Source organism: Myxine glutinosa, chromosome 4 (genome assembly GCF_964187855.1).
Source record: "Myxine glutinosa chromosome 4, kmMyxGlut1.1, whole genome shotgun sequence".
NCBI lineage: Eukaryota > Metazoa > Chordata > Myxini > Myxiniformes > Myxinidae > Myxine > Myxine glutinosa.
The window spans coordinates 117,667,932-117,682,636 of NC_136264.1; the positions used below are offsets into that span (position 1 = coordinate 117,667,932).

At 42.6% G+C, this 14,705-nt stretch overlaps 1 protein-coding gene across 2 annotated transcripts in view; it reads left to right on the top strand.

Annotated features, from left to right (window-relative positions):
* Positions 1 to 14,705, top strand: part of LOC137425118 (prickle-like protein 2) — a 32,222-nt gene that overhangs the window by 12,442 nt on the left and 5,075 nt on the right. The window contains exons 2-6 of one of the 2 annotated variants that reach the window (XM_068113218.2): positions 5,975 to 6,169; positions 6,283 to 6,396; positions 6,591 to 6,728; positions 9,619 to 9,822; positions 13,568 to 13,754. In XM_068113218.2, the coding sequence (XP_067969319.2) occupies positions 5,975 to 6,169; positions 6,283 to 6,396; positions 6,591 to 6,728; positions 9,619 to 9,822; positions 13,568 to 13,754 (838 nt within the window). Of the gene's footprint in view, positions 1 to 5,974; positions 6,170 to 6,282; positions 6,472 to 6,590; positions 6,729 to 9,618; positions 9,823 to 13,567; positions 13,755 to 14,705 lie in introns of both variants that reach the window. The other variant, XM_068113219.2, reaches the window with a different exon arrangement.

The window sequence follows — 14,705 nt, forward strand, 5'->3', positions numbered from 1 at the left end:
GCTCGTTGCATAACTCGCTTCAGTACACAGTCGTGGTGGGTGATGTCACGACCAGCAACTAAAATGTCATCCATTACCGCTGTTGCCCATTCTATCCCTTCTAGCATCTGGTCCATGATTCGCTGGAATATCTCCGGCGAGCACCTCAATCCATAAGGGAGACGCAGCCAGCGGTATCTCCCTACAGGTGTATTGAACGTGGTCAAGAATGAAGAAGGCTCGTCAAGGCGAATTTGCATGAACCCACTGCGGGCGTCAAGCACAGAAAATACTTTGGCTCCAGGGATTTGAGCTAAAACTTCCTGAACAGTTCTCATTGGGTAGTGCTCACGTTTTGTGCACTTGTTTAAGTCTTTGGGGTCTATACAGATGCGGACTTTGCCGTTGCGAAGAGCTACTACCATGGAACTCACCCACTCAGTCGGTCGTTCTACCTTCGCGATGTGACCTTCGGTGACCATCTCTTGTAGCTTGTCAACTATTTGCTCTCTCAATGCTGCAGGCTGTCTGCGAGGAGCGTGAACTACTCCCTGTGACCCTTCTACAAGCTTGATCCGATAAGTCCCGGGAAGAGTTCCAGTTGTCTTGGCAACTTCTGGAAACTCAGAGATTACTGCTTCCTGAGACACATTGACTAGAGGCTGAACAAGAGACAACTTATCGAGCTTGACAATGAGGCCTAGGGCTTCCGAGGTAGCGCCTGACATTACATTCTCCTGATCGAGGTCAATGACCTCAAAACTGGCTCTAACGGTCTTGTTTTTGTGAGAGAGAGGGAGTGTCACGGTACCGACAGGATGGATAGTATGGTTCGAGTATGTTTTAAGAACTTTATGCGACGATTGTAGATCGCCTGCGAGGTGCTGGACTAACTGGTAGTCGTTGAGTGTTAGTGTGTTGCACCTTGCACCTGTGTCAATCCGGAACCGAGTCGGCTGACCCAGCAACGTGACGGTCTGTGCCCACTTGTCATGAGTAGCCGTATTGATGCTTGGTTGTAGAGCGGAGATCCTTAAAATTTCAGATTCCTTGACGAGTTCTTGAGGAAGATCTACATGATCTAGACTGGTCTCCTCATCAAGGGACTTTAGGTCGCGCAGTCTCTTCCGACACGCCGCAAACCAGTGACCAGGCTTCTTGCAGTAGGAGCAGCTAGAATTAATTGCTGGACACTTGGCTTGCCTGTGCACTGACTGGCCACATTTGCTGCAGGGACCGTCATTCCGAAACCGATTCTCAGCTTTGAACAGCTCGGTGGCTTGTGTATGCCTATCAGGCTTGCTCTTACAACGTTGAGTCTGGTGCTGAGTTCGTTCGTTTTCAGATCTGAGGGCTGAGATGAGAGCATCTTCATCTCGGACTATTCTCATATGTTTCTGCGAGAGCTCTAGCTGTTGGCCAATTTCTATAGCTTTAGCTAGTGAGAGCTCCTCACCCCTATCGAGTAATTTCTCTTGGACCCTCTTATCATGGCTGCCATCAATGATGCAATCGACGATTATGTCGTCTGGGTCTTGGTAATCGCAATCCATGAGAATTATCCTCAGATCTTTTATGAAATGATCAAAAGACTCACCACTCCGCTGGCGCCTTTGTTTCAGTCGGTGTCTGGCAACTCTTTTGTTCTTTCTGGGCTGCACATAGTTCTGGAATTTATTCAGCACTTCCTGCGGGTTGTCTTTCTCTCCTTCCTCCCAAGATAGAGTTTGGTAGATTTGACGACCTTGTTCGCCGATCCACGTTCCGAGCCATCCTGCTTGACGAGGCTTCGTTATGTCTGCGAGCGGCCCTGACAAGACAAAACTGACGTGATTTCTGAACCGGCAAAACTCCTGGTAGAGATCCAGACTCTCCCAGTCGATCGAGGGATGATCAAAGTTCGGAGATGCCATATTTATGGAGACGAATGGCGGCTTATGGCGTGAATATCAACGAACTTCTGACACCATGTAACGAACTCAAGCAGACTCCATCGTGCCGGAAGCGGAAAGCGCGTTTATTGACGCGGTGATGATTCACTCGTGTCTGACGAATAAGCGCGTCCGATAAACCACAACAACAATGCAAATACAAGTCAGAATAATACGTTACACTCGCATTCTAATTATACTGTACATATTTTATAGACATACTCAGATTCTAATTGTACTGTACCTATTTTATAGATTGACTCGCATTCTAATTGTACTGTACATATTTTAAAGATGGACTCGCATTCTAATTGTACTGTACATATTTTAAAGATGAACTCACATTCTAATTGTACTGTACATACTTTATAGATGAACTCACATTCTAATTGTACTGTACATATTTAATAGATTGACTCGCATTCTAATTGTACTGTACATACTTTAAAGATGGACTCGCATTCTAATTGTGCTGTACATATTTTAAAGATGAACTCGCATTCTAATTGTACTGTACATACTTTATAGATGAACTCACATTCTAATTGTACTGTACATATTTAATAGATTGACTCGCATTCTAATTGTACTGTACATACTTTAAAGATGGACTCGCATTCTAATTGTGCTGTACATATTTTAAAGATGAACTCGCATTCTAATTGTAGGCCTACTGTACAACTTTTATAGACGGACTCACATTCTAATTGTACTTGTTGTTTGTTTCGAATGCAGCCCATGGCTGCTGGTTTGTATCATTTCTCTGGAAGCATGCTCGTGGCGCTGAAGCGTGTGCCCTAATTACCAGTGAGCTGGTCCTCAATTTGCTGACCTTTGAAGGATGAAGACTGGCTTAGTCAAACCCTCTGGCATTAATTCAATGACGACTGGGATTCAAACTCAGGATTTTAGGATCCCAAGCCAGCACCCTAACCGTTAAGCCAACATCAGGCTTGTAATTGTACTGTACATACTTTATAGATGGACTCGCATTCTCATTGTACTGTACATACTTTATAGATAGACTCGCATTCTAATTTCCCCACTTTATAGAGGTATGGGTTGCAAAAAGATAACGTGTACTACTGGCTACCACTAGGTGGCATTTGTGGCATACGTTAGCACATTCTGAACGGACAGACAAACAGACAATCGGACCCCGAATGTAATACCCTCTTCTCTGGTGAGGGTAATGATTTATTTTTCTCATTGCTGCATCGATCAAGACAAATGGACAGGTTATGCAAAAGGAAATAAATAAGTAAATAAGCAGAAGAAAGACAATGAAATGCAAATGGACAGGTACTATAAAATTCAGACAAGATTGAAGCTGTTCCTATGGTGAAAGGAAATTGAGAGTTTTCATACTTTGTCCTTTTAAAATATTGACCTGAACACAATCAGGCAGACAATTTTAATGGCTCGAACCTCCATCAGGAGCCCATTCGAGCCGGAGGATCAAACGTCTTGCTATTTCCTTCCTCTCGTTATTTGCCTCTCCCACCACTAACCCGCCGCCTGCCGTGAGGGAAAGCACGCAGTGAAGATGGCCGCAAACACAGCTGAGCTGGCACATGGGCACGAGGCCATAACCTCAGCCTGCTAGCCACACAATAAATAGCTGTAGTTAAGTGCAGGCTCCGACTGCCAGGAAGGTGGTGGGGGACCATGGTATGAGCTATTCCTAGAAGCAAGTCTTCTATTTATTGGTAGACTTGTCGTCTTCTGGATCTTTAATAGCTTTGTGCCACGATTCTGGAGAAAATGCAACTTTGGATGGGTATGGTATGCTAAAGGCCCCGACTCGTGATAACGAGCTGCAATAAAAGCTCCAGCATCGCCTTGTGGAGGCCTTATCTACTAAGGGGTTGATACATAGGTCTGTTGGTGGCCTATCTGTGATGTGACCCATCCTTTCCAAAGCTTCATTTGATTTTACGACATCCTTAATGGGTTTAAGGCATTTGGTGTTCATCCAAAGAAAACTTTACTTTGTTTTTACAACAAACCAGCAAGCACTTATGCACTGCCCAATGCTTGACTTTTGAAAAGCATGTGTATAATAGGCCACATATTAATGTTCATGAATAGTATGCATTGTACAATTAATCCTGCTTGGCAAGGGTATATAAGCCAGTAAGTCAGAGGCAAAGAGCATGTAATAAATGGCTTTTTGCCTTTGCAGGGCAAAACCAAGCTTGTGCTGGGCAAATCTGTCATTGATACCTTGGAGGTATTTTTGTGACATTAACCAAATCAGTCATAATGTATTCTCCAGCTTGGCTTCCACTGAGTGCTCAAGGCGACACGAGAACGTGCTTCCGAGATGGCAATGCATGACTGTGAATGGCCTTGTCCGCAGCAGAAAAGCTTTTCGCTTGTCTTCCACCAAATAAATATGCCATTTTCTTTGTCTCTGTTAATCTATATCTTTTCCCAGTCTCTTTGCCTTCCTTCCTTCCCTCTCCCTTTTGATCTGCATTGCTTTTGATTGAGAGAGGGGAAAAAATGAAGGAAAAGGCAAAATCTGTTTGCAATTTTTTTAATTTTTTTTTTACGATGTTATGAAACCATAGTTTCTATGTGAATCTGTAACTTTGTCTATTGAAGTTTTAGTTCTTTTCAAAATGAAATGTGACTGGATATCTGGCACTCGCCCACCCACCGCACACCGCTGCCCCACAGATGGCATTCTAAGCCTTTAAGTGTGTTCCAACAGAATACTTCATGGCAAAATCGAGGTCGTTCTAACAGCGATGCAAAATTCCTCTGCCAATTAGCAAGGACACCTCTGTGGCACGCTGGCATGACATTTCAAGGAAAATCAAATGTCGGCTCTCAACGAAAACCTGGGAAGATGACTAATGGGGGGGGAAATGCAACTATATATAAGTATGTCGTATGTAAGAAAAGACATCAGAAATTCTCCATTTACTCTGTTTCAAAAAAAAAAAAAGGAAGATGAAAAGAAATAACTAATATTGCAACAAAGTGTCTTTAGCGGTAATGATTCAACATTTACCTGAGTACACGAAGCCAGGTCACCTGTTTGCCTAAGAGTGAGTGAGCTCTTTATGTGGTGATCTCATCAGGCCGGGTTATGACTTCATCTCCAATCCTGTAAAAACGTTTCTGCAAACGCCTGTTTTTTCCTCTCTCTCTGCTGGAGAAACGTGCCATGCAGAGTGCGGAATGCCCAGCCATTGTTTTCTATCGGAGAATAATAAAAATAAATAAATCAGATAAACTGCTCTGAGCAGAACAGCATCAACCGCCATGAGTCAGTGCGCTTGGAATTGTGGGCCACCTCTTAGGTTTTGTGAGTTATATCTTGCCTGCTGCTGATTTTATGATGTGTAAAAGATTTTTCAAAAACTTTGAACCACAACTGTAAAAGATTTTTCAAAAACTTTGAACCACAACTGTAAAAGATTTTTCAAAAACTTTTTTAAAACATTCTGCTTTAACTCTTAGATGCAGGCGTCAAAAATCCTACATAAACGCTGCCATTGGGCCTCGGAGACCCAACGGATGTATTCGTGTAATGTTTAAAAAAAAATTTTTTTATAGATATTTTTCTTTCATATCCTTTTTCAATCCAAGAAAATAATGATATAACATAGTAGAACAACAACATGTATGCGGGGCCTTGAAGGCCCAAAGCCTGCATTCGTATCGGATTTTCGGGTTATAAGTGAAGAATGAAGATTTTCCCACTAGCCTGAATGAATTTTTTTATATTTATGTCACTGAATTTTGTGTAACAACATGAAAGTCAGTGAAAATAAGGCTCAATCCCAAAAAAAATTGTACAGCATAGTTTTTGCAACAACAAAAAAACCTTGTGGGCCTCCGAGGCCCAATCACTACACCCAAGGGTTAAAAAATTTTTTTTACTATAAAAACCAAAGTAATGTGTGATGGCTTTTGCGTTTTTTCCTTAATTAATGGCTACATGTTCACGTTATAAAACGGTTTGAATGTAATTGTTTTCACAATGATGGTACAAGTGTTTTAAAATTTCCTTTGTTGGTTGATGAAGGTTGTTTGCTCATCTTGTGCAGATGGATCGCCAAATGAGTGAGGCCTTCAAGTCGGGCTTGCAGGCAGGCTTACCTGGATTATCACACTCAAAAGCAACCAGGCCCACAATTCTTCAAACTCCCCGGGATGTATCTCGTCTCATTCACTCCGATGAAGATTCAGGCTGTGTGCTTGAAGAGTATGCCTGGATACCTCCAGGCCTGAGGCCTGAGCAGGTAAGTCTCTTATAGTGTCAGGTTGTCTCAGTATTGCGGCGTTGTCATTGAGAAAGCAAAAACAAAAACATTTCCCTTCCCCTTCCCCATTTATTTTCCTTCATGTTTTTCAGGTGTACCAATTTTTCTCTTCACTGCCAGAAGAAAAGGTTCCATTTCTGGGAAGTGTTGGTGAGCAAGATCGCCTGAAGCAGCTGTTACAGCAGCTGCCACCGCATGACAGTGAGGTCGGACTCACAATCGGCGCGGTCTCATATCCTGCCATTTGCTTTTCTGTGCCTTAGGCAACACTCATGAACCCTGTAAGACTGCTATTGTTGATTTCCTTCTTACATTCAGCAATGCTCATTAGAGACAAACACGTTGCATCGACCATTGCTATGATGGGACATGCAATCTTCACCTTCGTTTCACTCTGCAGGTACAGTACTGCCAGGTGCTGGATGAGGAAGAAAGGAAGGAACAGCGATTATTCAACATACAACGTATGCGAGAAGCTATGGGCCAGGGCACGGCCCTCATGGTGCCACATTCAGCGCTCACTCTTTCCTGCCAACAGGTATATCAGTCAGCACTTCTACGTTTATTCCTCCTACATTACCTTTCCAATCTCTTCCTCTTTCAGTAACATTACTTAAATATGGGAACAGTTTTAACTGATGCAGCTTGGAATAATATGGAAATATGACTGTTGATTAACTAACTGCTGATAGGCTCGCTTAGTTTTGTCACGATCAATGGTGAATGTTCGGTATTTTTATTCTCTGGAGTGATTTGGCTCGGGGTATTCACACCAGAAATTGAGCATTATTACATGCACTGAAATTTTTTAATCCCAATGGTGTTTTTCTTATACCCTGTGGTTCTTATAATATCCTGCTGCTCCAACCCCATGCTGTGTCATTTTAATCCTGGTAATATTTCTGACAATTCCACGGCCTAAGTTATTTAATCCCCATCGGAATCTAATAAATCCATCGGCATGTGTTTTAAATCCCTGAAATGTGTATGCCAATGGTTATGTATGCCATAGGCCATGGTTTAAATCTCAGTAGTGAGTTGAATCTCAGTGCGATCAGAGCAACACATGAGGGATGAGCATCCTTCAGTCACTTACCTCCACCTCAAATCTAAAATGAAGTTCAAATTTTGAAAGAGGTTAGCCTTTTGGCCGATGAGGCTGCCTTAAGGAGAACCTATGAGAAACTTTCAATAAGCATTTACGTAACGTGGCTCGGGTATGAATTTTGACCCAATGGTATAAAGCAACACATTTCTTGCAGACCTTAGAGATAGTAAAAACATCATTGTAGATTTACATTAAATTCAAGGATATTAGCATATAATAGACAAATCAACTCGATGCATAGGTTCCAAGTATAATATGTACAGTCATGGCTAAAAATATTGGCACCCTTGCACTTTTTTCAAATAATTCACCATTTATTCCAGAAAATTGTTGAAATTAAAAAATATTTTGGTATCCACATATGTATTTCTTTGCTTTGCAGTGGAACAAAACAAAAAGAGCTGAAAAAATTACTAAATCTTAGCTTATTCCACACAGAAATCCTAAAATGGTCCGGACAATATTATTGATACCTTTTAGAAGTTTTTAGAAATAATTACATTTCAAGCAGGTGATTCTCCTTTACTTTGGAATTGAACTCAACTGTGGTGAGTTGTAGGTGCCTGAAATATAAAAATCATTCATTCGATCAGTTTGAATAGAGAAAAGGAGTCATTCTGCTGTTTTGTGTCACTGTGTGTACCGCAATGAGCATGGAGAAAAGAAAGAAAACCAGAGAATTGTCTGAGGAGGTCAGACACAACATTGTAGCCAAGCATGGACGATCTCAAGGCTACAAGTGCATCTGCAGAGACCTTGATGTTCCTGTGTCCACCGTACGCAATGTTATCAGGAAGTTTAAGGCCCATGTCACTGTAGCCAACCTCCCTGGATGTGGCCGCAAGAGAAAACTAGATCGAACATTGCAGCGAAGGATTGTTTGAGTGGTGGAGAAAGCACCTCAATCAACTGCCAAACAGATTCAAACTGACCTTCAGACACAAGGTACGGCAGTTTCAACTCACACCATCCGTCACCACCTCAATGAAAGGGGGTTCTATGGTAGGAGACCCAGGAGGACCCCACTGCTGCAGAGAGACAGGGAGACAGAGAGACATAAGAAAGCCCAACTGGTTTTCCAAAACACACACGAACAAACCAAAATCCTTCTGGGAGAATGTCCTATGGACAAATGAGACCAAATTAGAGCTTTTTGGTGAAGCACATCATCTCTATGTTTACAGAAAACAAAGCAAAACCTTCAAAGAAAAGAACACCTTCCGTACAGTCAAACATGGAGGAGGTTCAGTGATATTTTGGGGTTGCTGTGCTGCCTCTGCCACTGGGTGCCTTGAATGTGTGCATGGCATCATGAAATCAGGAGATTACCAAGAAATTTTGGAGCGCAATGTTCAACCCAGTGTCAGAAAGCTGGGTCTCTGTCAAAGGTCATGAGTCTTGCAGCAGGACAATGACCTCAAACACACTTCACAAAGCACCGTGGAATGGTTCAACACAAAACACTGGACTGTTCTGAAGTGGCCAGCAATGAGTCCAGAGCTAAATCCCATTGAACACCTGTGGGGAGATTTGAAAACAGCAGTTGAGAGAAGATACCCTTCAATCTGGGAGAACTGGAGCAGTTTGCACAAGAAGAGTGGGCCAAACTGCCAGTAGAGGGGTGTAGGAAGCTCATTCATGGCTATAGGAAGCACTTGACTGCAGTTATTTTGTCCAAAGTCTGTGCTACCAAATATTAAATCTAGGGTGTGAATAATTTGGTCAATTCCATTTCTTTTTATTTTCTGATTTAAAAGGATATATTAAGTTCTGAATCAAAAACAAAGGTTCTGTAATATTAACAGTGAAATATAGAATTGTGGAGACCAAATACTTTCGTCAATTCCAACTAATTTTTAGGGGAAATTGTGAATTATTTGAAAAAAAATTTTTTTGGCCACGACTGTATAGCTATGTTAATTCACGTATGTGGGAAAATTACACACCCAGACCTGGAATCGAACCCAGGTGCTCTGGTGAACTGTACCAGTGTTCTGCCATCTGAGCAACCCTGACCAAGCATGCAATTGTCCCACTTCCAGCCATCGGAGCACCAACGTCAATTAATTAATTTCCCCACATATGTCAATTCATTATTTATAATCCTGTTCATTTACATAATATATCGATGTGCTCAGATGGGAAAACCAAAACAAGCCAATCCAAGATTTTACATCTTTGGCATTTATGCAATGTACGTTCAAACTTTGTGAGATTGTACTACTAACTTCGACATGTTGTCATCAATTATATCCAAAGTGAATGCCCCGCACCACCAACACCCACTTCTTTCCCTTCACCTCCCATTCTCCTTTCCCAGTGTTCGCAAGTGGTGGGAGTCGGCAAAATTGCGGTGTTTACCTCTCGAGCTGGACCACAGGCTTGCTGGCACCCAGGCTGCTTTGTGTGCACAACCTGCCGGGAGCTACTCGTAGACCTGATCTATTTCTACCAAGAGAGAAACGTTTACTGTGGGAGGCATCACGCCGAGCTGTTGAAGCCTCGCTGTGCTGCTTGCGATGAGGTAATCAGAGGTGTGAAGAGGTTGGGGGCAATCAGGGATAAGTGTGATTTTGGGGTAACAAGAGGGCCCGGTACCTAGAATTGTGTTATCTTTGGCTCTAAAAGTATTATCACTCGAAGCATACAAGGTCTAAATGCTCTTTGGCCTCATGATGTAATTTGCCTCTGTTCTATTGTTACCAACTTGCAGTTTCAGCAACAATAGGTCTGGGACAGATGAAGGATGGGATCCTGCTCCGCAGGCCATATAGAAAGCGGTTCAGCCTGGGAAAGTGGAAGGTGATATTATATGAAAAAAGGACATTGTAGGTTTAAGCCTCCCAAGGGAAGTGGCCCAGGATAAAAAAAAATAATGGTTGTCTTAAAGTGTCTTCCGGATTAACAACAGGCTGGGATTTCTTCGAGGTTTGCATTGACAAATGACCGCAGGCCTTATGCTTGCGCCTGGTGTGTTTCCTGTCTGACTCCTGCTTTTTTTCTCTTTTTCGCTCTCATTTCTGTTAAGTTTTGCTTATAGGAAAAACTTAAATAAAAATGAAGCAGGCCACTGATACACCCTTGGGGTTCAAGCCGCATCAGGGATGAAGTAATACAATCGGAGACGGCTGAGCCAGTGACTCTCCCATTTCCTCAACTGACCAGCCTCACTTATGCTTTGACTCGACACGGCTGGTGCTTTGACTGCGTTCTCAGACTATTACACATGCGAGTCACCAACAATCCTGTCCGCTGCAAACCCTACGCAGCAACCGCTAGATCAAATATTGTTCTCTTCAGCGGTCCTCTTCCACAACCACTTTCTTCCTATGGTTTGACACGCATTCCTTCAGCTCATCGGCTTTCTTCCTCGTCCAGCTTTGGTGCCAGGCAGACATATGTTACATGTTGAATGAAAGAAAAGGAGGGGAGATTGGAATTAACAAGAAAAACACACCCAAAATTGGTTAAAAGATGTCCTTAAAAGAATCCCTTTGGTCCAGCATGCTCTACCTCGTGTATGGCCTGTTTATCCTGGGGCTCTGGTGCCTTTCATCTCACAGACAGGGCTCTGGAAATGATGCGATGTGTAACGTACGTTTGGCACTGCCCTCATGCATGTAGTTTTGCATTTGCTTTGATTGTGAGAATTCGCTGGAAGTGAAAGTGGCGGTCAACAACAAAGAGTGCTGCAAAGACACGATCCTTTTCCTTTCTTTTTTTGTTTTAAACTTTTGTGTCCTTGGATTCATTTGCATCATCTTATGGTACTTTAACGTTGTGACAAGTGCAGATGGTTTTCATTGGAATTTCCCCAGAAGATCGGCATTAGCAGAAGCACCACATGAAGAATTCAGACCCCCTTCCCTCTTTCATAACCCCAATCCCCCCAAAAAACCAAGCAGCGTTGAAGCAACTTTGGCTCAAGCGATGACCAGGGGAAAGCTATGGAGATGGGCCAATGGCAGGAAAAAAAAACCAGCAAAATTCGCTGACCGACAAAAGGCAACTGGAAAAACATATCCGCACTCTACATCATCTCCTCAGCTTCATGAACGGAAAGAATGTTCTTGCCTTTGGACTTCAGCATTTTCACTCGGTTTGGCTGCCTGCCCTCTTCCCTCCCCATTCCTCCTCACCGTGAGGCCTGCAATCGCGTTTGCCCTATCGTCAGGGGAAACGCAAACCAAACATGCTCTCACTCCTACTCGAATGCCACAAGCCGGCCTCAGTGCTCGGTGGCGCTAACGAGCTGCGGCGTCATGCACATATCTGTCTCACTCCACGCCGTCCGTCGTTAAATGGCTGCTTTCTTGTTTTGCGGTTATGACTCTTGGGAGGGAAATTTATACCTTCATGAAATAACCAGAAACAGCATGGCATGGTCTTGGATATCTCAAGGTCTCGAAGCAAAAGGTTACTTTGCCCAAGCTACACATTCTGATCGGCAGGAAGAATCAATGTACCTGCAGATTACTTAACCTTTCAAAGTTATTGTCAGGTCATATTTCAGAAATTAGTTGCTATATAATTCTGTTAAGGCTACATTTTGCACTTTTCATTCGGGACCAAAAGTAGAACTTGAAATTTTGTCTAATTTGACACCTTACTGCTGACCTTGAACTGCACTTTAAATATACATTTCAAAGCTACCCCTCCTTTTGAATTTCTTCTAGCCGTAAACCCAATCTCCCTTCCACCTCGATTCCTGACATTTTCCTTTTCAGAGACCTTGACGTACCTTGTACAAGGACTATGTGTTTTGGGAACGTTCATTTGTATGTGTGGTCTCCCAGTGGAAAAAAGACCGTAAACAATGAAAGCACCCACGATCAAGCAGCAGGGTGGTCCTTGTGCCATGTGTGTGGGTTGCCTGTGAGATGTGTTTTATCATCCACGGCAAACATAATTCCTTGTGCATTTGCACAACAGGGCGGCAGTTAAACCCAGCGCTAAATACACACAAAGCAGTGGGTTAGAAGGCCCTGCCTCAATGTTCACAAAGACCATTTATGTTCACATTTTGAAACCAGAATGATATTCGAATATCCTTCTTAAGATTTTAAGATTAGTGTTCACTATTTCCTTTGTTACGATACTCACTATTACGTTGTTCTTTATCAAAAGCTGAAGATCACAGATAGGATGGTAATGTAGGCCAGGGGCAGTGGGGGCAGTATGGGAAGGGGAGAGAGGTATAAATTGAGAAAAAAAAATTGATAAAATGAAGATAAAGAAAGGGATAACAGAGGAAAAGGAGGGTTAAAATTAGGAAGGAATAAGGGATATGGGAAGAAGGAAAAGGAGATATGGCGAGAAAGAAAAGAGAGGTTTGGGAAATATATGATAGACTCAGGAATATGGTTACACATACGAGAGAAGTGCGGCGATTGAAAAGTGGTCAGCATTAAGTTTCAACTTGTGGAAGGTAACAATGTAAGAAGGTAAGGCCTTCTGAGAGAATGCATGTTACCTGGGGAGGTGGTGTGTAGGTGAGGGTTTGGGCAGAGAATGAGAGAGCAGCAGGAGCAAGACCGGAAGAGAGTCAGTAAAGAATGATGTCATCACAGTATGTAATTTAAATTAACAATTGGTGTCCTTCATAAACTTCTTCTTCTTTTTCATTTGAATGCAGTGCAAGGTGCGGGGTAGCGTCATTGACTGAGGGTACGGCTGTGCCACTGATGTAATGCCCTCTGTTGGTTATGGCAAGAATTTGGAATTTGACCATGATGCTGGCAATAGCTTACTTTGATGCCCACTAACGAAGTACAGCAGACACGATGCCCGTTTAATGTCCAGCTGAGGGACAGCACACGCATTGATGAATCCCCCTGCCTGTGAAACACTGGGATGACAGTTTATATCTGGGTTGAGGATTGGAACCCAGACTAGAAAGATTAGAGGCGAGTGTGCTAGGCCATACTGTCAGCCCGTCTTAATGAACCATTGGTTCTTGTAAACTCCATAAGTCTATGAATGAGGAAAAGACACCATGCCTGATGGAAGAGTTAATCATGTCATACTGCAATGACATGCGATTTACACCAATGGATACCTTTCCCCCTGGGCATTCTTCATTATCATGCAATAACCATATCCAACTCCTAGCACGAGTCCTGCCTCTAATCCGAAAAAGAATGTATATGTAGCGGGCGATTGCTCTCGGACAAAATAGATTATGGCATCTACAATGTCGACTTGATGCTGCCATACTATACCCTCAGCTTACAACTCCCTTCCCTCTAACCTTCCTCTTCAACCCCCAGATAATTTTTGCAGATGAATGCACTGAGGCGGAGGGTCGTCACTGGCACACAAAACATTTCTGCTGCCAGGAGTGTGCTTGTGTGCTCGGCGGGCAGCGATACGTCATGAAAGATGGCCAACCTTTTTGCTGCTTCTGCTTCCAGACCATGTGCTCAGATATGTGTGCAGCTTGCGGGAAGCTTATTGGTATGCAGCCAGTTTGTCACTCTTTGCATCAGCGGTTTTATCAAACAAAATGTGTTGCTACTTATGTCACTCTATAAGCTATTCTCCTCATTTATTTCCTGCTGTGCCTGGAATGCTTAAATTCCCTTTCATTTAAATTATTTGATTAAATTTATAAAATTGGTGAAAATACTTTATTTTTCGATATCTAGTTTTGCATCTCATTTTTCAGGGGCCGGGGAAGGGAGCGTGGTGGGGGAAGAAGAGGGAGGGCAGATGAAGGGAGGAAGAGAAAGTGATCTAAGGAATTCCACATTGTGTTGTGTATTGCCTTAGCCCAAACATTATTTGTGGATTTACTTTTGTTTTGGAAAAGTAAAATAATCCAATGGTATAATGTGTACCTTGAAGGTACTATACCGAGGTATGCTTGCGAGGACAGCCGCCAGTTGCGAATGACCACAAATTCAAATCCACAGGTCATTAGCTCTGACCTGATGTCTGCAAACCTAACCATGAAATTGTATGCCATAAGCAAAAACAAAAATTGTTGTGTTTTTATGTCATTTTTCCATTAATAACTAGGTTATAGTTGTAATCTCTGCAAAAAGCACAACTATGCATTCTGCAGAAGGTTCTTTGCGATTACCACTTGCGAAAAGGTTACCTCTTCATCTTCCCAGAGAGTGATTGTGCAATAAACAAAGTTTTATCACTTGCCTGTCATTCAGGAATGATTCAAAAAATTTGCAACTTAAGAAATCAAAAACCTTTTGCTTGAGCAGATCGGTGGGAAGGTTGAATGAAATAATTGGTGGAGTGGAGGGGAGATATATTGTGTAAGCATCAGGGAACATCGAGAAGAAATATTGTAAGCTTAAGTAAAATATCCTACCATTACTGATGAGATATTTTACTTAAGCTTACAATATTTACCACCATCACGTGTGACCATTACTGATGCTTTTGGAA